The sequence below is a fragment of the Pteronotus mesoamericanus genome, unplaced genomic scaffold, assembly GCF_021234165.1.
Source record: "Pteronotus mesoamericanus isolate MK-2021 breed Mesoamerican mustached bat unplaced genomic scaffold, CSHL_Meso_final contig_52, whole genome shotgun sequence".
NCBI classification, from domain to species: Eukaryota; Metazoa; Chordata; class Mammalia; order Chiroptera; family Mormoopidae; genus Pteronotus; species Pteronotus mesoamericanus.
Window position 1 is genome coordinate 19,426,943 of NW_026555189.1, and position 26,889 is coordinate 19,453,831.

The 26,889-nt window shown below is 54.1% G+C and overlaps 1 protein-coding gene across 1 annotated transcript in view; it reads left to right on the forward strand.

Annotated features, from left to right (window-relative positions):
- Positions 1 to 25,766, forward strand: part of CNGB1 (cyclic nucleotide gated channel subunit beta 1) — a 53,880-nt gene extending 28,114 nt beyond the window's left edge. The window contains exons 20-35 of the mRNA XM_054579398.1: positions 178 to 279; positions 2,403 to 2,560; positions 3,646 to 3,801; positions 4,757 to 4,965; positions 6,035 to 6,085; positions 6,357 to 6,443; positions 7,791 to 7,855; positions 8,609 to 8,731; positions 11,928 to 12,069; positions 12,843 to 13,002; positions 14,318 to 14,415; positions 14,511 to 14,594; positions 17,042 to 17,160; positions 17,412 to 17,558; positions 22,770 to 22,986; positions 25,515 to 25,766. Coding sequence (XP_054435373.1) covers positions 178 to 279; positions 2,403 to 2,560; positions 3,646 to 3,801; positions 4,757 to 4,965; positions 6,035 to 6,085; positions 6,357 to 6,443; positions 7,791 to 7,855; positions 8,609 to 8,731; positions 11,928 to 12,069; positions 12,843 to 13,002; positions 14,318 to 14,415; positions 14,511 to 14,594; positions 17,042 to 17,160; positions 17,412 to 17,558; positions 22,770 to 22,986; positions 25,515 to 25,766 — 2,170 coding nt within the window. The remainder of the gene's footprint in view (positions 1 to 177; positions 280 to 2,402; positions 2,561 to 3,645; positions 3,802 to 4,756; positions 4,966 to 6,034; positions 6,086 to 6,356; positions 6,444 to 7,790; positions 7,856 to 8,608; positions 8,732 to 11,927; positions 12,070 to 12,842; positions 13,003 to 14,317; positions 14,416 to 14,510; positions 14,595 to 17,041; positions 17,161 to 17,411; positions 17,559 to 22,769; positions 22,987 to 25,514) is intronic.
- The last annotated feature ends 1,123 nt before the right edge of the window (positions 25,767 to 26,889 follow it).

Sequence of the window (26,889 nt, forward strand, 5' to 3'; positions counted from 1 at the left end):
GCGGCCCTCTCTTCTCCCTCTGGTCCCCTGCAGGCAAGTGAGGGCCCCTGGCAGCATCCTCCCCGCCCCACCCCCACCCAGGGTCTGGCTCTGGGTGATCTGCAAGGTCAAAGCTGGCCCCCTTCACCAGGGCCCCTGCCCTCCCTGAAGTCCCCTTCCCTGTCTATGTCCCCATAGGAAGAGGCTGCCCTCTCAGGATGATGAAGCTGAGGAGCTCAAGGTGCTGTCCCCAGAGGAGGCCCCCATGATGGCCTGGTCAGACACCCCGCAGGACACTGAGTGAGTGGGGGCCACCTCTGGGGTCTCAGAGAGTCCGAAGGTTGGGTGGAGATGGGTGGACAGTAAATGGGGGGACCCTGGATGTTTTTCGAGCCCCCACCACAAGGCAGACCCTGCCCGGGACTTCCGAGGAGGGAGGTACAGCTGCATCTCCTGCCCAGACTGCTCCTGGCTGGGGCCTGGTGGTTCTGCAAAATCTGGAAAACGGGCTCCGACTCTGGGTGCAGCTGCATCCACGGCCAGCCGTGCTCAGGGAGGGAGGTCCCTGGGCAGGGGCTCTGTTGTTAAGGAGAGGCTCGGGGGTGGGGCACAGGCAGGGGCTGGCTCCTCACATGACCCCGGGAGGGTCAGAGGGGAGAGGAAGGACCAGGAGGATCCCAACCCTGGGGGCTCATAAAAAATACAGACTCCCAGTCCATCCAGACCTGCTGGGTCAGGACCTCTGTCAGGGGGCCTCGGGGACTCCACCTTTACAAGCTCCCGGGGGACTCAGCCACGGCTGGCCTGTGGAAGGAACAACGTTTGGAGGCAGCTGGGAGGGTGTCAGGACCTGCGTCTTTCACCTCCAACTACCCCCAAGGTTGGGGGGGGGGCGGCGGGAGACGTTTCCATGTGAAAGTAACCTGGTTGGTGGTGCACACCCTCCTGGCCGCAGCTCCAGGAGCGGCCATGGGAGACACGGGGCTCTTCTTCCCGGCTTTTTTCCTATCCGTAACTTTTGGAGTTTATCGGTTGTGGAAACTTTAGAGTAGTTAAAGAAGCAGGAAAAAAAGCCCCCAAAACCCAAACCTTACCCATATTTCAGTGGTGCATTTTAGTATATGATGGAGTCACATCTCAGGCAGTAGGGTAGGGCTTGGGTCAGGGATTAATATCAGAAAGTAAGACAGAAATCAGGCATAATAATAAAAATTACCCTTGAAAACTCTTAAGGGGGTCCAGAACACTTTAGAAGCCTATCATGTATTAGCCAGTTAGGTTAAGTTACTGTAACAAATAGACCCCAAAGACTCAGTGGCTTAGGGAGCAAGGTGTCTCAGGTATCATAACCATGTCACTAGTTGCCTGTTCCAGGTCAGTGGAAGGCTCTGCTCCATGCATTCATTAGGGACCCAGCTGGCAGTGGCTCCCAAGATCTCACTGGCCACCACTAGAAAGGGAGAATGCCCGCTGTTCTCCGACAAGGAGGTCTCGATTGCATCGAACACGTCTGCTTACATCCCATGTGAGCTCTCACGTGGCCACCCCCGGGGAATGTGATCATTGGCTGGGTGTCTACGTGCCAGCGACCACTCCCACGGGAAAGGACGGCTGTGGGCAAGCAGCTGGTGTCTCCGCCACGCCCACGTCCACTTCTCATTAGGGTCCCACGCTGGTTGTTTCCAGTCTGGCTTCCTCAGCCGAGCACAAGAGGAGGAGCTGGCTTGAGTTTGGTGCTTTAATATATGAGGGGAAAAGGTCTGAAAACACCAGTGTTACACCAGCTCAGTGAGGTGAACATAGGGAACCACTCAGAAGAGAGCTGATGGATGTGGCCTGTGTCAACTTACCCAGGGCACTGGCCAAAAACTGAGTGGGATGTCAGGCAGACTAGTGTTCATCCATCCATCCATCCATCCATCCATCCATCCATCCATCCATCCATTCATTCATTCTCCCTCTCTTGCTGTGAGTTCATAGTTTAAATACCTGTATGTTAAAAGGATGTATAACATATCTGCACTGTATTTTCCCCCCACCAGCTATTTCTGAAGCCTAAATAAGTAGCCCTGCCTCCTCTTTGAGATACCTGTCCCAGACACGTATCTCATGTGAACCCCACATGGGGACCAATAGCCCTGAACTGAGTTTCCCCTACATCACAAGTGGAATCAAAGGTTTTTCAGAGCAGCCCATCTGAATCAGAGCCTGCTTGGTACCTTTCCCCAAAGCGGGGCCTGGGGCGTGATCCCCTGGACTGAACTTCCCCCTAGGACATAGTAAAGTGGCTCTGATGTTTCTGATGTCCAAAGGAAGCTGGGGCAGTGTTCTCCTGCTGCAGGCCGGGTGGGATGGGGCTCTTGGGTGGGGCCCTGGCTTCCCTGCCCACGCAGCCCGCTCTGCCACGGGCGGCGTTCCCACAGGGTCCAGGACCGTGCCTCCTCTACGGCCAGCCAGAACAGCGCTGTCATTGATGCCCGGCTCCAGGAGCTGGTGAAGCTCTTCAAGGAGCGGACGGAGAAGGTGAAGGAGAAGCTCATCGACCCAGATGTCACCTCCGATGAGGAGAGCCCCAAGCCCTGTGAGTCAATAGCTGGGGATGGTCCCCCCGGCCGGGGGTGGGGTAGGACCCCCAAAGCCCCTGCCAACTCATGGTGAGGGCAGTCCCCTAAAGCGATCGAAGTGTTTGAGAGAAGCCCAGATCCCCACTGTCTGCATTTTTGGGTCCTGTGTGCACAGGTTTAGCTATATACCCAGGGGAGGGAAGAAGGTCATAGTCTGACCAGTGAAGTAGTTGTACTTGGCTCTCTGTCCACCAGGGTAAGTACCCTCATTGACCCCCCCTGCCTTTTTCCCACTGGCCGGCAGGTGGCCCTCCCTGGGACATATCTCATGGTCTTACATTCAGATGGTGTCTATAACTCATTGTGGAGTTAGGCAGCCCTATTTTTTCAGATGCCTCAGTTGCAATATTCTTATGGGACTACATAAAAGTTTTCTACTTTCAAGGTGCCAGTTGTCAGGAGGGAAGAAGGAGAGATTTCTAGGTCTTCCCAAAGGAGGACCACACCTTAGGACTCATGGTGGCAACAATGACCCCAGCAGAGCCTGACTTCACAATCCTAAGGCTAGAAACATAGCCATCCTGAACCTATAAGAGCCAATCTCTAGGTCCACAGCATCACCATAGATGCGGAGCAAGGCCGTGCTCCCATTGGCATCTTGTTTTAGAGGTGAAGGAGCTGCTCTGAGAAATCTAGAGCAATGTTGCCCTGACTTCTGACCCTGGGGGTAGAAGCCTTGGGTACAAGGTGCTCCCAGCCTTATAGAGGGAGCCAAAGGGGCCCAAACACAGACACACAAACAGGCACTCCACAGAGACATCTAAGTTGCCCAGTGACACCTCATTTTGGGCAGTTTCAGATTAGTAGCTGGTGAGAGTTTGTGACTAGGTGCCCTGGTCACTGTAAAAGAGGGAGCCGGGGGATGGGAGTCCTCCCAGAGGGCATCCTGGTTTCTGCACACAGAGCTCGTAGCAAGCAGATTGTGGGATGGTGCCAGGGTCCTCTTAGCTCCAGTTCCAGGGTCTGCCGCTGGGAACCTTCTCTCTGCATCCTCTGCCTGAGCCTTGGGGCTGGGTCAGGTGGTCACCGTGTCATCCCATAGCTCCAGCCAAGAAAGCCCCGGAGCCGGCCCCAGACACGAAGCCAGCTGAAGCGGGGCAGGTGGAGGAGGAGCACTACTGCAACATGCTCTGCTGCAAGTTCAAACGCCGGCCCTGGAAGAAGTACCAGTTCCCCAAGAGCATCGACCCGCTGACCAGTGCGTCCCACGTGACGTGAGAGGGCAGGAGGGTGGGGGGGCGTGTTTGCGCTGTGCCAGAGGTGGGCTGGGAGGCCGTGGACATCCTCGGTTTGTGACTCTCAAAACAAACAAACAAACAAACAAACAAACAAACAAATCCCTGGAATAAGAACACAAGATCACACCCATCTTACCAACAAGGAAACGAAAGCCCAGAGGAGATGAGCGGCGTGAACACGCTAGTTAGTGGCAGAGTAGGACCCCTGAGTCCTGGCCACGTCTTTCTGCTCTCCTCCTGCTGGCTCCTTCCTGGAGGTGCTGTTCGGAGCAGAGAAGGGAAGAGGTTCCTCCAACGTCTACAGTGAATTCCCTCTTCCTTCCCTTTTAGCCCACTGTATATTCCTCAGGAACAACAACCCTTCACAAGTGCACAGCCCCTAATAGTTTACAAAGAATCTCCCTGCCTTTCTTATCTGACATCCCCTCTGACTTCTCTGAGGAGGCAGAGCAGGTGCCACAGAGGGACTTTCCCAAGGTCACACAAGCAGTCATTTGGGGGACAGACCTCCTACCTTGGTGTGCACTGGGTCTCTGAAATGGTCAGGTGACCTACAGTGTCCATCCATCCATCCGTCCATCCTTCCACATGTCTGTGCCTCCATCTGTCCATCTTCTCTGCATCACTTACCATTATGTATTTACTGAGGCAGGAAATAGATTTTTGGAAAAATTTCAACAAGAATGAAAGCAAAGGTGTTTCTAGTTAGCTGTGTATTATCCAATAACACCCCCGTGTCTCCTCCCCGGGGTACTTGATTTATTAGGGCCTAGCAGTGATTTGCGTTTAACTCCAAGATAGTTTTACCCACTCCAAGTACAGGAGTGTCATGCGCGGTGCTGGTAGGAAAGCGCAGACGCCAAGAGCCCTGCCCCGGCTGAGGTTCCGCCACGTGCCTGCCCCTCCCCTCTGCAGACCTGATGTACATCCTGTGGCTCTTCTTCGTGGTGATGGCCTGGAACTGGAACTGCTGGCTGATCCCTGTGCGGTGGGCCTTCCCCTACCAGACGCCAGGCAACCTCCACCTCTGGCTGCTGATGGATTACCTGTGCGACCTCATCTACTTGCTGGACATCACCGTGTTCCAGATGCGCCTGCAGTTTGTCAGAGGAGGGGACATCATTGTGAGTCCCAGGCAGGTGGGGTGGGTGGCTGGGGGCAGACTCTGCAGCCGGAGCCTTTGGGGGACCGACCCCTGGTGCTTCTGTAGACAACAAGGTAAACAAACAAGGGAGTCTCAGGAACGTCCGCCCCTGCTTGTACAACAGTGCGGTTGCTTAGGTTGTACATCTTTGATATATTCAACTATTGTTCATGGGTGAAATGGTTCTTGGACCACCTGATAGGGTTAGAGATGGAGAAGGGGTCCAGAGAACGGCCTTGAGTGCAGGTGGACCTGGGTCAAGTCCCAGCTCCGCCGCCACTGGCTGTGTCACCTCTCTGAGCCTCAGTTTCCACGCTTGCAGAGTGGGGATAGTAACTGCCCCCACCTCACGGCATTGCGAGGACTGACTGTGAGGACTGACTGAGATAATACAGGCAACAGGGCTCTGCACCGCTCTCTGCTGGCGATCGCCGTTTCCTGGGGGTCCTGCAAAGAGCACGCCCCTTGGGCCCCTTTGAGACTCTGTGCTCTGGTGGCACAGGCCTCATTACTGGGGAGGGGACTGAAGTCCTGATTGTGACTTGGCAGAAGCAAGAGGCAGGGTCCCCGTGTCCCTGAGCAGACCTTTCCAAAATTCCACACTGGCAGCGACTGCTTCCCTGTGTGCAGACAAGCTGAGGTTGTGCTTTTAAAACAAAAAGCATTTGCCAGGCAGTCTCTTTCCTGGCCTGATCAGAGCCGTTGCCAGCTCCTCAGTCAACAAGGCTGCAAATGGTTCAGGTAAGACCAACGTGCTGAGCAAACGCGCTCCGTAGCCTCGCCTTTCTTCCTAGAAGTAGGAATCTGGCTGGGCGACCTTGGACAGCTCCCTCCCAGCTCGGGGCTGGGGGCTCCGCCTCTCCACCTGCAAACCCCAAGGCTTTCACCTGCGCTCAGCTGCTCCACTCCGGCTCCTCCTCCTCTAGGGGGGCTACGACTCTGGCAGGAAGGCAGAGGGTCTTTACGGATTTCCATCTCTGCTCTGCTGGGGTCAGGGATTAAGCTCTTCGGCCATTTCACAATGGGGTCATTATTCCGTTTTCTTCCAGACAGACAAAAAGGAGATGCGGAATAACTACCTGAAGTCTCCCCGCTTCAAGGTGTGTTTGCCAGGGATGCAAGTGCCCGCAGGGTCTCGAAAGGTGGTGTCTCTGGGGACCCTGGGCGCTTTGGGGCCAGCGTGACCTGGCTCCCCCAGGACGGGCACTGGCGGGGCGGTCAGGCCGAGCCTGTGGGTGGGATGTCTTCCGCTCACTTTTGGGCCCTCCTGGGGCATCCTCTGTCCACCGAAGGCAGAGGCCCGCACTCACCCCGTCCCACAACCCTGGCGTTTCCCGTTTTACATGCCGCGGTGTCCCGCCGGGGTTTCAGATGGATGTCCTCTGCCTGCTGCCCTTGGACTTTCTGTACTTGAAGTTCGGCGTAAACCCCCTCCTGCGTCTGCCCCGCTGTCTGAAGGTAAGGCCAGGGGTTCCCCGTCCAAGGCCCTCATCCACACCAGCCCTGGCCTCTTGATGTCTGCCCTGAGCAGCACTGGGGAGCGGGAGGCAGCAGGGAGGGGTGTGCCCCACGAGCCAGACTGGCAGTGCGGCAGAGTGGAAAGAGCTGGCAGTGTGAGTCCAATCTGGGTTTGAACCCTGGCTCCACCACTTACTGCCTGTGTGCCTTGGGCAAGTTACTGGACTTCCCTGAGTGCCAATTTTCTCTCTGTCAAAGGAGGATGATTATACATACCTCACATGTAAAAAACGCACTAAGGTGTTATACACACACATGTACGTATATATGTGGCTAACCTTGAACAGCATGGGTTCAAATTGTGCGGTCTACTTATATGCAGATATTTTTCACAAATACATATAGTACTATACATTATTTTCTCTTCCTTATGACTTTCTTTAAAAAAATATGTTATTTATTCATCTTTAGAAAGAAGGGAAGAGAGGGAGAAAGAGGGAGAGAAACATCATCGTGTGATTGCCTCTTGACCACCCCCCACTGGGGACCTGGCGTGCAACCCAGGCGTGTGCCCTGACTAGGAATCTAACCGGCGACCCTTCGGTTCCCAGGCCGGTGCTCCATCCACTGAGCCACACCAGCCAGGGCTCTTCCTTATGATTTTCTTAACATTTTCTTTTCTCTTACTTTATTGAAGGAATCCAATGCATAATACACATAACATACAAAATATGTGTTAATCGACTACTTATGCTATTAGTAAGGTTTCCTGTCAAAGCAGGCTGCTAGTGGTTAACTTTCTGGGGAGTCAAATTTTATATATGGGGGGTCTGCACAGGGGTCGGTGCCCCACCCCCTACTTTGTTCAGCTGCAAAGTGCAATCATCGAAGGAGCTCAGTGGGGAAGAGCGGTTTATTAATATAAAGAGGCCTTGCAGGGTATAAGTGAAGAGGGTTAGGGATGCTGTTCCTTTATGAAATTGTTTCCTAAGTAAACATTGAAAAGTGTCCTTAACCTGGGATACATGTACCCCTAAAAATTTCGTAATCATATTCAGAAGGCTTGGGGGTCCCCTGATATTATAGGCAAACTGGAAAGACTTCATTACCTATAATTTCGAAAGGGAGAGGTGCCCTGGTTTCCATCACGTTAGCCAATGGAGTTCCTGCCCTGACCCCTCGGAGGGCTGAGGACCTCTGATTTGGAATGTTCCCTCTCCAGGCCCCTCCCACTGGGGGTTTTAGAACGAGCCCAGTCCTGGCACCCATGGGGAATGGGCTAGGGAGTGGAGGCAGGGGTCACCCCACGGACAGTGGGCTGCCTTGACGCTTTGCTTTCCCTCCCAGTACCTGGCCTTCTTTGAGTTTAACAACCGCCTGGAATCCATCCTCAGCAAAGCCTATGTTTACAGGTGAGAGCCCTACACACACACACGCGCGCACGCGTACACACACACACACACACACACACACACACAAGTCTCCACCCACATCGCTTCCCCTGGCCCTGCAGGTCCCACTGCCACCGGAAGTCAGGCCTCTTCCTGGCCCTTCTCTGAGGGATGTTTGTTTTTTAGAGAACCTGGAATGTCTCATTTCCCCCAATTGTGAGAAGGGCACACATAGGTCGACATGCATGGCCGACCCTCCTATCCAGGGAGTGGAGCCTCATTCTGGTCTCAACTCAGGGAACCGAACTCCTGCCTCAACTGCTCAAACACAGGGGTGGTGGGCGTCCCAGAATGCAGTGCGAGAGCAGCCAGGCCATGCTCAGGGACAAGGCTCCTCTCCACCTCTCTCATGGGTCAGCTCTTGGGCACGCATCTGTCCCTTCTCTGTCCCTCCCCCTGGATACACTGCCCCAGGACTGTCTATACGTGGAGCTCTGTGCCAATTCCAGTCCCTGGTCTTGACAACGCTGTGCAGGCACCACTGTGTCTAACTCGCGTGGTCTCCAGAGAGCATCCGGTTGGCTCAGCCCAGCCCGCACTGTTCCGTTGGCCAGTGTCTGCCCTGCCAGGCAGCTGGGCAGGGCCATGTAGCTCCAACAGGGGGCACCTGTGGGGTGGGGTGAGGACTGGCTTGCTCCCTGCATCCCAACCCCTGGGTGAGATGTCACAGCCACCCTTCCTGCTGCTGTGTTCATGCCTTTTCCTCTTCTGCAGGGTTATCAGGACCACCGCCTACTTGCTCTACAGTTTGCATCTGAACTCATGTCTGTATTACTGGGCGTCGACCTATCAGGGCATCGGCTCCACTCACTGGGTCTATGACGGTGTGGGAAACAGGTGAGCCACAGCCTCCCTCATGCGGCTACCGTTCGTGCACAAGGACTCCCATAAAAAAGTCCCACTGCCGCATGCTGTTGTAGGCTCCTTAATCCCAAGGAACCTCTGACATGATAAGGTGGAAGCGCCACGTGTTCAAATCCTGCTGAAGCTAACATTTCCTGAGCACCAGCCACCTGCCAGGCAGAGGGGGGCACAGACAGGAACGAGACCTGCTAGAAAGGTCCTTTCAGCGTCCCAGAGTCTAGGAGAGCTGGCAAATTCACCACACACGTGTCTACACATCCACCCTAGGGGCACAGCGGGGAGGGGACGAGGCCAGAGAAACCCCGGGCACAACTCCCGGGCATCGCTGGCCGCGGAGGGGCTGGCCTTCAAGGCACAACCTGCTCGCCAACCCAGAGAGCTGCCAGGTGCTGTGGGACATGCTCAGATGATGATAGTGATGGCCATGATAATAATAATAATGACAACAATAATAATAGCAGCAGGTACTGGGGAACAGTTACAATGCTAAGCATTTAACCTGGTCACTCACTTAATCCTCCCAACAACCACACAAGAGACGTACTATCATCACCCCCATTTTACAGATGAGGTAATAGATGCACGATGACTTCCCCGGATCACGCAGTTGCTACGTTAGGGAGCTGGGATTTGAACCCAGGTGGCACAGCTACGAGAGTCTTAAATGTCGCACCATCTGCCCGGTGCTGCTGAGGGGGCATGGGATGGTCAGTTCTAAAAGGGTGTTTGATCTTGGCCTTGGGTGGTGGAGAGAAGGGTAGAGAACCCCTGGGGGAGGGAGCAACATGAAGAAAGGTGCGGATTTGCAGAGCTATGGAGTTAAGGAGCTGGGTGCACTCTTGCGAGGCTGGAGGCAAGCGCGTGTGGAATTACCTGGGAAGGGAGGCGGGGCCAGGTTGCCAAGCAGCCTCCCCCTGGGCAGTTCCAACCTCAACTTCTAGACCTTTGCTGCCCAACGCTGTAGCCACTAGCCACACGGGCTTCCGAGCACTGGACATGGGCAGCTGAGATGCGTGGGACACACTGGCTTTCCTAAGGGGGAGTTCCTGGCTTTCCCAGGATTCTCAAATCCTTAGCTGTGCCCCAGCGAGCTGAGAACCCACGCCCTGGGGCTGGCCCCGGCACACCCATGACGGGCAGGCCGGGGGGTGGGGCGCGGCCAGCAGGGAGGGGAGACCAGGGGACGCTGTCCTGTCTGGGACTTCCTCCTGCAGGGCCCTCCATGCTCAGCAGCGGAGGGGCACCCTTTCTTGGCAACACTGCTCTTTTCCACATGAAATCCTTTAGGGAACCCCAATATAGGCACAAAGCACACGTAGAGAAGGAGGATTCCTCTAGAAGCCCAATGCCATGGATGATAATGAAAATTTCCAATGTAGCAACCATTTGTTGAGTGCCTGCTAGTGGTTAGGGCTCGAGGACCCAAGCTCCTGCATATCTGGGTCCTTCATCCTGCTTCTGCCTAGCCCGGGGCGTGCAGGGGCCCCCACAGAGCCAGTAGCATGGAAGACAAGGACTTCAGGGAGGCCACTAAGATGTGCCATGCCATTGGAAGATTCCTCCAACCAGGAGGGGCTTGGGGAAAGCCTGAGGTTTGCGGACATCACTCCTGTTTTCTTTCTGTTGGCCCAAGGGCTTAGTCCCGCTATAGGCTGTTTCTTGTGCCCCCTGGTGGCCAGGGCTGGTATGGCAGGGTACTTAACGGCAAGCCTGTGTTGTCCTGAGGTTTCCATGCACCAGGTGGTAGTGAGGTGCACGGGGCCCAAAGCCCTGCGCCAGGCCTCCCAGGTGGTCAGAGACAGAGACCCCTCCCCTACAATTTCCAGCAAGCTCTGCTTCTCCTCGCCCCACCCCTCTCATTACACATTTGCTTGCTTGTCCCTACCAGATGGAGAGCTTCTTGAGGACACAGGGGCGTCTATTGTTCCCACTGCAGGCACATGACAGGTACCAGCCACAGGGAAGGCTCCCATAGCTGACATTTAGTGGGAGTCCACCTGGGCCAGGGGTTCTAGCACCTCATTCTGTGCTCATGGTCACCGGTGAAGGGCGTTTTCTACTGCCACGCCTACTTTGGGAGAAAGAAGCTGAGGCTGGCTGGGGTTTATTTAGTCCCTTGCCCAGGTATGCGGCCAGAAGGTGGCAATGCTGGCGGTCCGGCTCCAGAGCCCGTGTTTTGACTACGACACTGCATAAACACCAGGTGGAACGTGCCCAGGAGAGGGCCGATTTCACCTTATTCTCTGATCAGATGACTTGCCAGCTGGGTGATGTTCTAGATTCTGGAGTTGCGCAGGGAGCCTGGAAGCGTGGTTTCTCAGGACACTGGAGCTGGGGCAGGCTCTGGATGGCTCCCTGGGCCCTGGTGGGAGGAGAGGAAGGCACAGGAAAGCCGGCCGGGATTACCCCAGGGCCTCTGGGGGGCACAGCCTGAAGCTGTGGACCAGCATACGAGGGGGGCCAACATCTGGCTGCTTTGTGATAATGAGACAAGCTCGGGGCTTTGCCTGTTGCCTTTCATCACATCACCCGTACCCGCCTTCCCATGGTTCCCATTCCTGTGTCACAGGGTTAGTGGGGGTGGGGTGACAGCTCGGAGAAGCAGATGACGCCTGGGGCTCTAATCCCATGTCTGGAACTTGAGAGGTGATGACCTTGAGCATTCCCTTTCCCTTTTAGGGCCTCAGTTTTCCTATCCAGAAAATGGGTGGTCAAGGGAGGGGGTCCGAAAAGGTGGTCCTTGAGACGTACCCTGACATCGATGGGGCTCTTGCTTTCCGTGAACCAACGCGATGAGATCGCAAAGGAAAGACTGGACATTGACAGAACAGGAAGGGAAATGGAGGGAGTTCAGGCGCCCGGAGTCGGAAGAGTTGCCCTCCTGCCAGCTCTTCCTGGCAACCTCCTGGAGCCTCAGTTTCCACATCCATCAATGGGGACGGCCCCCTGTCTCTGCAGGGTTGGGGCGGAGCCACAGCAAACCAGCCAGCACTTGCAGCCACGCTCCGCAGCCTGCACAGAGCCCTGCGGGCCTGGAGGGCGTCTTTTTCAGACGTCTGGGCGGTAAAGGGTTTCCTTCCTGCACAAGGCACATCTGTGAGAGCCTGGGCCCCAGGGTCAGCAGAGCAGGCCTGCGATGGCCCAGCGCCCCTTCCTCTTCTCTCTCCAGTTACATTCGCTGCTACTACTGGGCTGTGAAGACCCTCATCACGATCGGGGGGCTGCCCGACCCCAAGACGCTGTTTGAGATCGTCTTCCAGCTGCTCAACTACTTCACGGGCGTCTTCGCTTTCTCCGTGATGATCGGACAGGTGGCCGGGTCACTAGGCTGGCTTCCCACCCACCCGTCGGCAGGGCCTCTCCCTCTTCCTGCTGCTGACAGAAGTGTCCCCATCTGGGCCCAGGGCTTTTAGACTGAGCCCGGGAAAGAGCACCGGACTTAGAATCAGGAGCCTGGAGCTCTGGGCCCCCCTGGGTGAAGGGGGCGGTGGGGGTCTGAGTCCTATTCCTGTTGCGAGGGGCTTCCATTTGAAATGTCACATCCTTTGGGGTATCTCAGGGAGCTTGGCTGAGTGGCTTTCTGCCAAGGCCGAGGATTTGGGTTGTTCCCCTGGAGAGAAACCCCTGGAGGTTCCTAAGGTGCTGGGGGTATAGCTCATCCTGTAGCCAGTGCAGGAGGTGACAATCTGCAGGAGGTAACAATCAAACTCTGAAGGTCCCCACCCTGAGGAGCAGTACACCCGGTATGTTTCCTCCATTGTGGCCGCTGGCGCGAAGGGGCTGTGTGGTACCAGAACCAGCCCAGCCCTGCAAGGCATTCCCTTGTGACCTGAGGCCACCGAGGGGCCAGCAGCCTCACCCCCTCACTCCCACCTTCATCCTCAATAGAGGCAGAACATCCCCCTGTCGGCAAAGCCTTCTCCGGGCATGGACATGGGTGTCCCTCCCTCTGGTCTCCCCCACTCCCTCGAGCCCGCACCCCCAGTCTGTGTGACATAACTGTGCCCATGACACACGTCCCCAAAGCCCACGGGAGGGCCCCACTCTGACCCAGTGGCTTCCTTGACCTCTGCCTTGCCCCCAGATGAGAGACGTGGTGGGGGCCGCCACCGCGGGGCAGACCTACTACCGCAGCTGCATGGATAGCACGGTGAAGTACATGAACTTCTACAAGATCCCCAGGTCCGTGCAGAACCGCGTCAAGACCTGGTACGAGTACACCTGGCACTCCCAAGGCATGCTGGGTAAGACTTTTGTTGATTTGCCAACGTTATACTTTGCTTCTGAAATTATGTGGCTGCAATTCCTTTAATTCACTGTTGTTTCTGCTTTCTTGCCCATGATGGGGTGTGCTCAGGAATTCTTACAAAGTGAGAGAATCTTTCCTGAAAATCATTTCCACGTCTTGTGAAGTTCTTACAGATTCTGAATGGCACCTTTACTGAAATCTGAATATGCTAATTATATGCCAATTGTATAAAGGTTTCCAGTTTCTTTTTTATCTTTGGGAGCCAGTCATTTTGTTCTCAGAGCCTAGACGACGCTTTGGAGGTCTCTGAAAAGCCCGTAGGCCACCGACACTGTGCCTTAGGGTCCCCCAACTCCCTCAGCTGAATGAAAGGGCCCCATAGCCTCCGTGGGGTTCCCTCTGGTCTCAAAGAAGCCACGCCTCAGCCCCAAGGTCTCCTGAGCTGGGGGCGTTGGCAAGCGTGTGTACAGCGAGCATTAGGCTCTTCCTCATGGACCGTTGCTAAAGCATCTAACTCTACAGTTTACAAGGCATGCTCACCTCCATTAGCTCCTTCCGTTTGGTGATGGGGATGCACATTAAGATGCAGAGGGGTCTCGCTCAGACTCAAGTCCGTACATAATTGTGGTGCAGTGGGAGGGGCATCGGGGTTGGAGACCGATGGTACATTTCCTGTCTCCAGTGACGACCATTCGTTCCATGCCAGGCCGTCTGCTGGGCACCACAACCTCACGGTGGACAAAACAGACCCAGCGCTTCCTGTCCTGGGTCAGGCTGTGGAGCCCTTGGCCTGGTGGGGTCCTGGGCCCATCCCCCTGGGCTGCGAGGCGGTGGGCCAGTCACTGCTCCTCTTCCTCGTCTGTTAAGTGGGGCTACAGCAGAGGGCACCTCTTGGGTTTCTGGGAGGAATTAAGAAAATTATCTTTGTAAAGCATTCTGTAAAAACAGTGCTGGAAGTACTTCAGTTCTTGCTCATATTGTAGTAACGTGAGGAGGGAAGATATATCATGAAGAAACAATTGCTATAAAGGGTGTGACATGTGCTGCAGCACAGAGACCACTAACATTGTAACTGGGAGGATATCTCAGGGAAGGCTTCCTGGAGGAGGTGCCATTAGTTCTGATTTTTGAAGAATGGGTAGGAGTTAACCAGGAAAGTGTATACAAGACGGTGGCATCTGCAAAGGTGAGAGAGGGTACTCTCCCAGTCTGGAGGAACGGTGTGAAAGGGTCAGGTGCAGTGCAGCCTCGGCCATGCTTTGGGGAGGAGCCTGCCGTGTCTCTGACTATTGCCAGGGTCTCTTTCGCAGATGAGTCAGAGCTGATGGTGCAGCTTCCAGACAAGATGCGGCTGGACCTTGCCATCGATGTGAACTATGACATCGTCAGCAAAGTGGCGCTCTTCCAGGTACGACCCACCCAGCACCCTCACCCCCAGGGCTCTGGGAGGCCCGAGCCCACATCTTCTTAACGGGGAGTCCTTTCTGCTCCTCTCCGGGACAGGGCTGCGACCGACAGATGATCTTTGACATGCTGAAGCGGCTTCGCTCTGTCGTCTACCTGCCCAATGACTACGTGTGCAAGAAGGTGAGACGCCTGAGGCAGCCACAGCGCGGCCTGGGGTTTACCGCTCGCTGGCTGCCAAGAAGCGGGCCGCAGCGGGTGGCTGCCGGCTGATGGCCCTTGCATAGGTGTTTGTGGGTTTGGGTTTTTTCCTAATCTTAAAAAAAAAGGTTGAATTAGTCCCCAACCTTAAAAATAGAAGGTTTTACATGAAAATCCAGAGTTCTGGCTGAAAACAGACCATCTCCTAGCACGGACGGAGCCCCAGATTCCCAAATAGCAAGAGTCAGCTGGGGAGGAGAAGGGGCTCCCCTCCAGGGGGACACCGTCCTCTCTCCTGAGCCACAAGTCCCACCACCCGCCACTGCCCCCCACCCAGGCTCCTTTACATCACCCACCTGGCCCTGGAAAACATTCGGGTTTGGATCCTGGGGCTAGACTGTGTCTGGAGCCCTTCTGCTCCCACTCTTTGGGATTCGAGGTGAGTCTAAGGTCGCTTGGAGTGAGTGGTCAGCGGTGAGAGAGCAGGAACCAGACTTCAGGCCTCTTGTGACAGAGCCGTTAATAAGGCTGGTATGTGTAAGGGGGTAAAAATACTGCCCAAGCAACCCCTGTAGGACTCAGAACCCCCAGCCCAAAAAGGCCCCTGTTTTTAAGTTGTATGCTTCAGTGAAGTTTCTGGAAACAGAGAGCTGGGGGAAGAAGGGGAAAGTGTGTTATATACGGCTGTAAATTAAAGCTGCAGCTTTAGAGACCAAGAGGGGCTTGGGTGTATTTGTCTGACATTGGAGCTGCTTCCTAGCTGTGCACCATTGGCTGGGCCTCTCTGAGTTTCTCCCTTCTCATGGGTAAAGTAGGGCTATTGAGAATACCTTCCTCACGGGGTGGTTCTGTGAATTGAATACGATGTGCACACAGAGTTTGTCACTGTGCCTGGCACAGACTAGCTGCGATCATCCTCGTGGGTGATGTAGAATTTGCTTCAGGTGAGAAAAAATGAATCAGGTTGGAAAGTTTGCAGTTGGAAGTAAAAATGAACGCTTCGTGAGCATGTGGGAATGGCGCCCTCTGCTGTCCAGTTTTGCTCTGCCATGATTTCATTGAGGAGCTCTTGGGCCACCCCGGGCCACCCCTGAGCTGGTTACTGAGGTGAGGGTGAGCTCTTGGAACCCCCCACGCTTCAGCCCCTTGTCAAGTTGGACATAGAAACAGGGAAATGAAACTTTCTTTCTTTTTGTTAAGAAGGTCATACAGGTGTGAGATACCCAGGAAACGTTTGTCAGATGAATCAAAAGTGTAATTGGCTTACCTGTCCTTGGTTTTTCTCCCTTTAAACATGGCAGGTGAGACCAACAGGTAGTTACCATGGCAGAGGCCTGTGAGGCCATGAGGACAGGCAGGTGTGTGGCTGACTGGGTATCCCTGATTGTGGTCCAAAGCAAGCTATTCATTCATTCATTCACTCACTCACTCACTCATTCATTCATTCGGTTTCAATTGGGATGAAGGCCATTGTATTAGTTTGCTACAGCTGCTAAGCACCATAGACCATGTGGCTTAAAGAACAGAAATGCACCTCTCACAGTTCTGGAGACCTGAAGCCCAAGTTCAAGTCCCAGTGGGGTTGGCTCTTTGCAACAACTGTGAGGAAGGCTTCTCTCCTTGGCTGGTAGATGGCTGTTTCTCCCTGTGTCTCTTCACATTGCCTTCCTTCTGTGCCCGCCTCTGTGTCTAACTGTACCTTGTAGACAGACACCAGTCATATTAGATTAGGGATGCACCCAGCTCCAGAATGACCTCATCTTAACCTTAATTTATACCATCTGCAAAGAACCTGTTTCCACATAAGGCCACATTCGGAGGAACTGGGGGTTAGGATGAACTTGGGGGAAGGGAAGATGCAATTCAACACACGACCGCCATGAACTCTGGAGCCAGGCCATCTGGGCTTGAACCCCGGCTGTTCCTTTCCTAGTTTGTGACCTCGGGCACGGAGTCCTGACCTCCGAGGGCTGTTGAGGGGTAAGCAGGCCCGGCCACATGAGGCCCTGAGAACAGTGACTGGCCTGGAATAATGTCACAGAAATGCTGGGCATGTTAGCAAGTGCTCACCAAGCTCCTGGTGCAGTATGTGCTGGGCATAGATACCAGCTTATTGTCTGAGCCGCTGTGGGACCGTCCACGCTCCCGGCCGTATCATTGGGAACTTGCAGGGTACCCTTACACCTGCCCCATCACACCCAGCCCTCTCGTTTCTGTCGCCCCACTAATCCCACTGTGATCGCACCCAATCCACAGATGGAGGGACCGAGGCCCGCCCCCCCCCCCCCCCGCCGACACACCAAGTTGGTGGCAGTGCCGGACCCCAGGGCGGGTTCCTCCGCATTGTGCCACCAGCCTCTGGGCCCAGTCCTGCCGCTTCTGTGGTCGCTTTGACGATGACAGAGGGACTTTCCCCTTCTCTGTCTCAGGGGGAGATAGGCCGCGAGATGTACATCATCCAGGCAGGCCAGGTGCAGGTCTTGGGCGGCCCTGACGGGAAGTCGGTGCTGGTGATGCTGAAAGCGGGATCTGTATTTGGAGAGATAAGGTCAGAGGGGACCTGGGCAAAGGCTGGGGAAGGGCAGGGGGTGGCCGGAGTGGGGCCTCACCCTCAAGGGCCCTTGGTGGGTCTGAGGGCACCGCTGTGCATGCAGCCTGGGTGCCTGCTGACATAGGCAGGTGACATGTGCCCTCGCCCATGTGGGACCCCCATTGCACTCACGTGGGGCTGGAAATGAAGACAGTGTGATCGAACCCGCGGCCTCGGAAGGGCCTCAGCTCCCTCCTCTCTCACCCCAGCTTGCTGGCCGTCGGGGGCGGGAACCGGCGCACGGCCAACGTGGTGGCTCATGGATTTACCAACCTCTTCATTCTGGATAAGAAGGACCTGAACGAAATTTTGGTGCATTATCCCGAGTCTCAGAAGTTACTCCGGAAGAAGGCCAGGTACATTTTTTTTTAATTAAAAAAATCTATATATATTTTAGTATGCATTTCTGAAGGAGTAAGACTTTCTCGTACATAACTGTAGTACCTTTATCAGGAGATTCAATGTTGAAACAACACGGTTGTCTCATCCCTAATCCATATTTGAATTTTTCTATTGTTCCAATAGTGTCTTTATAGCTTTTCTTTTCTTCTTTTCCACTCCTGGATCAAGTGGGGGATCCACTGTATTATGTTGCCATACTGTATCTTTTGTCTTCCTCGATCTGGGATCAAAGTTCCTCAGCCTCTTCCTATCTTTAATGACTAATTTCTTTGAACATTTTTTTTCTGTTTTTATTTATCTATATTTAACATTTTCAATCCAACACCAGAGTTCATTCCAATTTTCTCCTTTTCCATATTTGTAAATTCCTTCTGCAACACGAGTGACTCTTTTTAGCCTCACCACATCAAAAGTAGCATCTGCGTTACTATGGGGCGTCACCGGAGAAAGAGAGGCTTCTGGGTTCTGTCTGTCTTGAGCTGGAGGACATGTGATGGAAGCATGTGGTCAGTGTTACCTGGATTAGTTCTCATTTTCTCCCCTGAGTGCGGTTGTTTTGTCCACTTGAAACACAGCTGGGTTGGTGTGTTCCAGTCTGCACTCCATTCTAGGGATCTGAGTGCGTGTGTGCGTGCGTGCGTGCGTCTGTGTGCGTGGTTTTGAATATGTGATACTGTGGTAACATCGTACCAAAGTCAATCACTACAAAACAGGATCCTCAGAGAACGGTCCCAGTTCCCCACACTTGTTGCCACCTACCGCCCAGCAGAGCCCAGCCTCATTCATTTATGCTTTTTCCTTCCTGTGTTTCCTTTTGCAAAAATAAGCCGATCCAGGGATGTTTTCTGATCTCTGCTTCTGTCATGCACAAAAGGTAGCATTCCTTGGAGTCTCTTCCGCACTGTGCTTTTCCCCACGTGACCACCCACCCTGAAAAGTGTTCTGGTCAGACCCTCCGCTGCGCGCTCACCCCTGCTGGGAGCCGCAACCCATTCCTGTGCGTGGGCGAGCAGGCTGTTCCCAGCGTCTTGTAGTAGAAACAGCGCGGCAATGAAGGACCGTGTTCATCTGTATTTTGGATTGTTGGAGAGTAGGTAGTTTCTTAGAAAAGCGTATTTTTGCTTTCAAGCCCTTCAGATAGGGTTTTTAATTGACGGAGGCCACATTATATGGTAGAAAACCCACAATAGGCTTGGGAGGCTGATAGGGCTTATATCTCATCCATGTGTGGCACCGGCTGTGTGCCGTCGGAAAATTACTTAACTTTTCTGGTCTCAGTCCCCCCCCACCCTCCATGAACTATGGGTAACCATAAATAAAATGCTGTGTGTGGAAGTCTCCAGCTGGGCACCTGGCCTGTGGGAGAGCTCCATGACAATGTTTACCCATTATACTCCCTCTATAATTTTTTCCATTGGATTAAGATTTTTTACTTCACGTACCTGGCTTTTGCCTTGCCTTGCCTTTCATCGCATTTTCTTATTTTCCACTTCATTCTATGAAATAACACCATAAATATACTGCACAGAGAGTGGTCATGAGAAAAGGAGCCGGCCCACCAACATCTATTCACACAGCACAGTAATTTATTGAGTACATAGTGCGAGGCCCTGGCAACACAGCGGGGACTAAACAGAACGTACATCCTAGTTGAGGAGACCAGCAACAGAGGAATGGAAGGTTATGTGATGCGTCAGCTGGGGACGGGGGCTGTGAGGAAACAGAGAGCCCCATGAGGAGACAAGGTGACGGAGAGAGCTATCTGAGATAAGTTGGTAAGGAAAGGCCGTTCTAAGGAGGTGGCATTTCAGCTGAGACCTGCCCAGAATAAGGAAGTGAGCTGGGGCCCTGCCTGCAGGGAAGAGCAAGGCAGGCACAGGGAACAGCATGTGCAAAGGCCCCAAGGGGGCACAGGCTCCGTGCGTGTGCAGACCGGCGAGAAAGTGAGTGTCGCCAGAGATGGGATGGGAGAAGCCAAGGGGCCGAGACTGGGTGGGGCCCGTGGGTGAAGCCTTGTGATCGCTCTGGCTCCTACACTGAGGGAAATAGAACGCACACAGGGGTTACACAGGGGGTCACTTGTGACTCGGTCCTCAGTGGCCCCCTTGGCAGCTCCCACGTGAGTGGCTATAGTGTTGATATCAGAACTCAGTACACAAAAGGCACTGGGGTCCCCTGGGGAAGGAAGCCATTTTGGGACCCATCTTCCCTGGCTGCCTTCAGAGAGGCCACGGGGCCCTTTCAAAGGCTGTTTGGCCTGAACTTCTCCCACAAAACTGCCCATTTCCCCCCCTCTCCCCAGGGAAGGGGAAGGAAGGTCACAGTCTTTATTCATGGATCCTGTAGTTGCAGTTTGCCTCCTCACTAAAATTTATTTACAACCCCCAAATCAATACTCAAGGTCATCGTGGTCCTTTGCCGGTGGCGCAGAGCAGTGGAAAATTTGAGTCCCCCGGTGTGCCTGTTCCAAGCTGGAGCTGAGCAAAGGGACGCTCTGCTGTCTCGGTCCCACTCCTTCTGGAAACAAGTGTCTTTTTTGTCGTCTGTTATGTGCCATGTTATTTATTTATTTATTTATTTATTTATTTATTTATTTATTTTGGTGATCTCTCTACTTAAAAGGGCTGGTGCTGAAATGCTGGCTTCTGTTTCAAAGAGCAAGAAGGCTGGGATTGCCTTCCTTCAGGAACCAATGATAAAGCTCTTGGCCCCCGTTTCATTGTTAACGGGTCAACAAATAGGTTAAATAAGACGTCTTTAAAGGGAAACACACACAAAACAGGTTGCGTATTGATCCGCTGATAAGAATGTTGTATTGAGCGGCACGTAGAGACTTCCTCCTGCTTTCCCCCAGCAATAATGGCTCAGTGGTGGCTAATTCAGTGTTTGCCCAGACTTGATAGACCCACATCACGGGAATGAACTGTGCAAGGCTGGCTTAGGTGAGGGTTTGCCGAATCAGCTGCCTCCTGCAGGGGCCACGCCCCTGACCTGCCTGCAGCGAGCTGGTGTGGGGCAGGGAGGAGGGGCTGACTCTCATTCTCTGGACAACAAGCTTGAGGAGAGAGGCAGGGGCTCTGCCCGTCCAAAGAGAGCCGTGGTCTGAGAACCGCAGGGCCCGGGGGTGTCTGAGGCGGCGAGAGCCACAGGCGGGATTCTGGCTGAGCTCCCTGCTTGATGGGAGGCCTGAGGCCCCAAACAAGGGAGGCGCTCAGCTCCTTGACCTGGCCCCTCCAAGAAATGGGGCACGAATATCTCCGGCCCTCCACTTCCTTCTGGGGTGAGCTCTTGAGGCTAACGAGAGTGAAATGCGTGTCGTCTGAAAATGAGACTCAATTTCCTTCATCTGGAAATGTCCCAGAAGCCAGCTCAGTGTTTCAAAACAGAGCCAGCCGTCAGCCATCAGCAATGGTGCTGGAGAGGGTTCTTTTGTGTCAATCTGGTATCACGCTGAGCCTTCCTGCAGACTGGGGTGCTATGAATTATGGGCTCAAATGACACAGGTGACAACCGACCCTGTAAGAGGCCTCTGATGAATTACAGTGTTTGCATTCTCCTGGGAGAGCCCCAGCTAGGAAATGCAAGTCTGGGGCAATTAATATCAATATGCACAATTTAAATCCATTGCCTCTGATTAGATAAGCAGCCAGTGATGGCCTCGTTTTTAAACAAACAAGCTTTGCTGGAACCCTGATGAATGAATTTGCCAATTAGTAGTCTAGGCCCTGCTAGATGGCAGGCGAAATTCATTTGTTCTAGAGCCAACCCACTCATCATAAATTTGTAGTATGAAAAACGCCTTTGAAAAGGCTGGGGCTCTGTGAGATGGAAAATTCTGTCCTCATTTAATAGTTGGCTGATATGTTGCATTTTGTCTGGGTTGTCACTCTGTGCCACTTCCTAGCAAGTCCCTTTATTCTGGGCCTCAGTTTCCCCAACTCTCATAGGTACAATAATCCCAGCCCTTTTCATGTTACAGGGGTGTGGTCAGCATCCAAGACATTGCTTTGTAACCATTGAGATCTGGGGTGCTGGGGTCAGAGGCCTGGGTTCGAATCCCAGGGATGTCATTTCCTAGCTGTGTGGTCTTGGGAAAGTTACTCACCCTCTCTGGATTTCCACACCCTCATCCAAAATGAGGGAAGATAATAGGACCTACCTGAGGATTACTGCGAGACTTAAATGAGAGAATGTGCTATCAGTTATCTATTGCTGCGTAACAACATTACCACACATTTAGTAGCTTAAAACCACACATATTTATTACTGGAGAGTTTCTGTGGGTCAGAAGTCTAGGGACTGCTGAGGTGGGCCTACTATGGAGCTGTAATCAAGGTTTCCTCTCAAGTTCAAGTGGGGAAGGATCTGCTTCCAGGTCACATGGTTGTTGGCCAAATCCAGTTCTTGTGGTTACAGGACTGGGGGCTTCTGTCTCTGGTTAGTTCCTAGCTGTTGGCTGGTGGCTGCCCCCAGGTTCTTGCCACATCATGTCCCCCAGTGTGGCCGCTTGCTTCCTCCAAGCCAGCAAGGCTTTGCTTGTCATTGCAAGACAGAGATCACAAGGCTATCTGACATATTCACAAATGTGATATTTGAGCACCCTTGCTATGTTCTATTTATTGAAAGTAAGTCACATGTCCCACTCACCCTCACGGGAAGGGATCACACAGAGGCATAAACACCGGGCAGGGGGATCCCAGAGGCCACCAACAAGTGACTGTAAAGGACTGAGCACAGGGCCCGTTTCTACAGACACTCAGTAGGTGCTGACCGAGATGACGGTGCTGATGGCGAGGTGACAATGAAGCAAGAGAAAGAGAAGCAAGAACTTTGGGTCCTTTTTCATCTGGGCATCTTATTTCTGACCCCCTATACTGAAGCACCCTTCCTCAGTTCCTGTGTGACCTCAGAAAAGTTACTCAACCCCTCGGAACCTCTGTCTCTTCATCGAGAAGGGACAGACAATAAGACCCACGTAGGTTGTTCTGACCATTCAGTGAGATGCTGTGCGCTTGGCGTTCCTGCTTGGCTCAGAAAATGCACTCAAAAGTGGTTCGCTAAACAACCGCCGTCACACAAGTCCAACTCAAAGGGCGCTGCACGGACGAGCCTTTCTTCGGTCCCAGAGCGGGCTTGTGACATGAGTGGACACTGCTTTCTTTCAGGCGCATGCTGAGAAACAACAACAAGCCCAAGGAGAAGAGTGTGCTGATCCTTCCTCCCAGGGCCGGCACCCCCAAGCTCTTCAATGCCGCCCTGGCCGCAGCGAGGAAGGTGGGCGCCAGCGGGGCAAAAGGCGGCAAGCTGGCCCACCTCAGGGCGCGGCTCAAAGAGCTGGCTGCGCAGGAGGCGGCTGCGAAACAGCAGCAGTTGCTGGAACAGGTAATGTGACTGGAACCAAGCCACCCGCCCATTTCAGCCGTGTGCCAGGGAGAGGGCCTGGGGACCTCAGAGAGCAGGCCATGCATTGAATTTGAGGGAATTCTTTCCCTTCTTTCTACCTGTCAGGGCTTGTTTGGTTGCAAGTAACAGAAATGTGAGTGACAGGGCAAGCTCGTATTAACTTGAGAAAAGGGAATTTGCTGGGTCAAGTAATTTAAATGTTCACGCAAGGCTGGGTCCCAAAGCTCAGATGATGCTAGCAGGACGAGGTGTGCTGGCCTATCATCTCTGCTTTCCTTGGGGACGACTCCACTGCCAGGCTGGCCCCACAAGCTCTAGGATTACAGTCTCCTGGTTTAGCAACTTGAACACAAAGAAAGTACCTCTCTCCCAGTAATTCCAGCAAAAGTCTCAGGGCTCATTGTCATTGGACACCTTGGGTCACATGCTAGTTCCTGAGCCATTTAATGGGGTGCTCTGCAGAGGGCTGGCTACATGTCCCTGGCTATGCTGAGGAGATGGGGTGGGTTCCCGAAGGGAAGCCTTGGTGTGGGCACGGAATGTCCCTCCCTCCCCAGAAGGGAGTGATGTTCTCATAGTTAATGTTGTGTCTGTGACAATTTAAAAGATTTGAAACGGTGACAGGTGTGGTGTCGACAGCCCCACCCCCATAAATCTAAAGGGAATTTTGAAATTAGTTCTGAGACTTTTTTCTGTGACTAATGCCTAGAATGCCAGTTAGAATGATTGCATTAATTACAGCTGCTCATCCCTGTCCTTCAGGGAGGCTGCCGGGAAAGGGGAGTGGGGCTAGGCGGGAGCTCAGAGGCAGGAGGGGACCACAGTCTATAGGAGACGATTCAGAGGAACCCTGTGAACTCAGGCTCAATCCAGGCTGGTGTCAGGGTCCAGGGACCCCATCGGAAGCCATATGAGAGCAGGAGACTGAGGGGTGATCTCAAAGCCACCTGCGGTTCCAGTTGTCCAGATAAAATCACCCGCAGCCGCAGACTGAGGACAGACGTGATGGGCTGGCTCGCCAAGTGTCAAGGGTGGCTTCAGGCTGGCAAGTGGGGGTCTTCGGGGCTGGCCGAGTTGATGTGAACTCTGAGAATGTTCTCAGTACAGTGACATCCTTCATCTGAAAGGGGGTCCTGGTCTTAGCTCCTCGCCGAGGCAGCTTAGAGACACGAACTCAGTTTGCACGAATGCGCCAGTAAAAGGCATTTCCCCCACAGTTCGGAACCAGGGCCGAGCGGCAGAGTTGATGGTCTCTCAGGTAGCTGTCCAAAGGCACAGGTCTAAGTCCCCATTCTGTCACCGCCAGCTGCGACCCAGGTAGCTGACTCCTCAAGCCTCCTGAGACCCTAGTTCCCCGTGGTTGTCACACAGGGTGTCAGAGATGAAGCAGGACACCCAGGCTACCTTTTCTAAGGGCAATCTGAACGTGGGGAAGCCCTAAAGCAACGTGTCTGTGATTCTCCTGGCTCCATTTACAGCAGGGTGCTTCAGGCGGTTTACGGGGGGCCCCACGTGGGCATCCAGCCTTGGGACGTTGTCAGAGTTTAGAGGGGACAGGGGAGGCTGGAACAGGTATGACAAACGTTCAGCAACACTGAGACGGAGGGAGTGGTGAGTTCCCCAAGAAGCCTTGGGTCCCAGGAGCACCCTGTCCCTCACCCCGCACCCCTCTTTCTTCAACACCTTACGACTCGAGCAAACTTCGGGGTCTCTGCTTCTCACAAGCACGCCGACAGCTCTCGCTTGAACTCACCAGTACCATTTCAAGTGGGCCTTGGACATGTGTGGACCCCCTGGGCCTCCTGGTCTGGGGGCTGCACTGTCCCCACTCTCCTTCGGTGCAGAGGTGGGACCGGAGGAGCAAGAGCGGCCAGGGGTGCCCACCAAAGCACGGGTTTCCGACCAATTCACCACTGACACGCAGACCATGGCTGGCACCCGCAGGGAGCCCGCAGGCTGGAGGCTGGAGGCGCTCGCCAAGTCCCCAAACAGCGGGGCTCAGCCCAGCCCAACGCCGGTGGCCCCTGGGCATCTTAACTTCTGAGACCTTCCTGAAAGGGGGTCAGGCCACAGCTGCTCCAGCCCTCACCGGCCTTTTCCTTGTTTTCTTAGGGTTTTTCTTGCTCACCCAGGAGCCCGCAGCCCTGAGAACTGGGTGGGCAGGGAAGCCAGCTCAGCTTGGCCAGCAGGTGCTCCCTCAAGGTCACGGCCTCTCCTGCTTCCATAACCTGGGGGAGGGGCTCAGCCTTGCAACTCAACAGAGACCTAGAATATCTCCCCGGGGCCCACCGCTAAATCCAACCAGGATTTGTAATCCTTAAACGTGCGTCCCCCATAATGGAGTGTCTGTACCAGTGACCCTGATGCGGCTCTGCCCAGCCCGCCCTCAGATTGCACCCTCTGAGCCCCCACCTGCCTCTCCCAGGGGGTCCGGCAAGGGGAGCAGGGAGGTGTGCAAGACCCCTCGGATGTTCTCAGCCTCACCAGTCCCCCTTTTGGGATTCCAGGCCAAGAGCTCAGAAGATGCCGCGGGAGAGGGGGGCTCTGCCGTCGCCGACCAGCCTGCGCCCCCAGAACCCCCAGCCTCAGAACTCCAGGCCCCAGGCTCTCAGCCACCTGCCTCCCCCAGGGATGCTGAGCGGGGGACAGGTGGTCCAGAGGAGCGCTCTGTGCGGATCAGCATAAGCCCCGGCCCGGACCCTGGCGACCAGATCCCGTCGGCGGAGATCCCAGAGGAAGAGAAGAAGGAGGCAGAGTGAGGTGGCTGTTCCCCCTGCCGTCCGCATGCCCAGCAGCCCAGTTGCTCATCCCCAGTGGTGGCCTTGGTGGCTCTCAGCTAACTGCTGGCCACCCTTCCTGCCCCAACATCAGCCTCTCCCAGGGCTGGCCTTAGAATCAACACATTTCCTAGTGCCCCTAAGTTCCCACCCTCCCTTGAGAATCCTACCTCTCTTGACTATTATTTTTGAGAACAACGTTTTTTTTTCTGCTTTGAAAGTTCATAGACAGAGGATAGAGGATAAGATTCTAGCACCATGGGACGCTTCGTTGGAGACTTCAAGGGTTTTGAATGTTAGGGGTTTCCCTTCAGGAATCTGTCTCCCACATTTCCAGGACAGACAGCGTCCAGCAGAAAGGCAGGCAGTTGCCCTGTCCTTTGGTCCCACTGGGAACCAGGGTCCTCTGAGCCTGTGACAGATGCCGTCTTTGCTGGGCAGTCGCGGTAGCAGCAAGATGCTGGTCAGGGTGCCGAGCGCTTCTTATCTTCCCCAGCCTCTATTCGTCCCCCGGCGGTGCCATCGAGGCCATGATCGCAGAGCAGATAGAACAGAAGCGGACCGCCTGGCCAGGGCTGTGAGCGTTTCTGAGCGCCCCCGGCGTCACCCCCTCTCCTCGGCAGGGATCAGCCTACCACTTGCTTTTGACGCCCTTGCTGTAGAGGTGAGGGTAGCAACTTTGGTGAATCCTAGATGAAATCTTCCAACTGATACCACTGAAATTCCCGAAGTTTCTCCAGATCACGGCGTGCTGCTTTTATGATTCAAAAAAGGCGAGGGGAGGGATTCAGTCAATGGATTTTTTTAAAATCCTCACCCGAATCTATACTTACTGATTTTAGAGAGAGAGGAAGGGAGAGAGCAAGAGAGAGAGAGGGAGACATCGATGTGAGAAAGAGACATCGATTGGTTGCCTCTCGCACATGCCCCAACCAGGGATCAAACATAAGTACGTGTCCTAACTGGGGATCAAACCCGCCACATTTTGGTGTACGGGATGACACTCCAACCAACTGAGCCACCTGGCCTGGGCAATGGGTATTTATTGAGAGGATTTGATTTGCAAACCGAATGGCTCTTGGGGGAGTGGTGAATTAAAAACAAA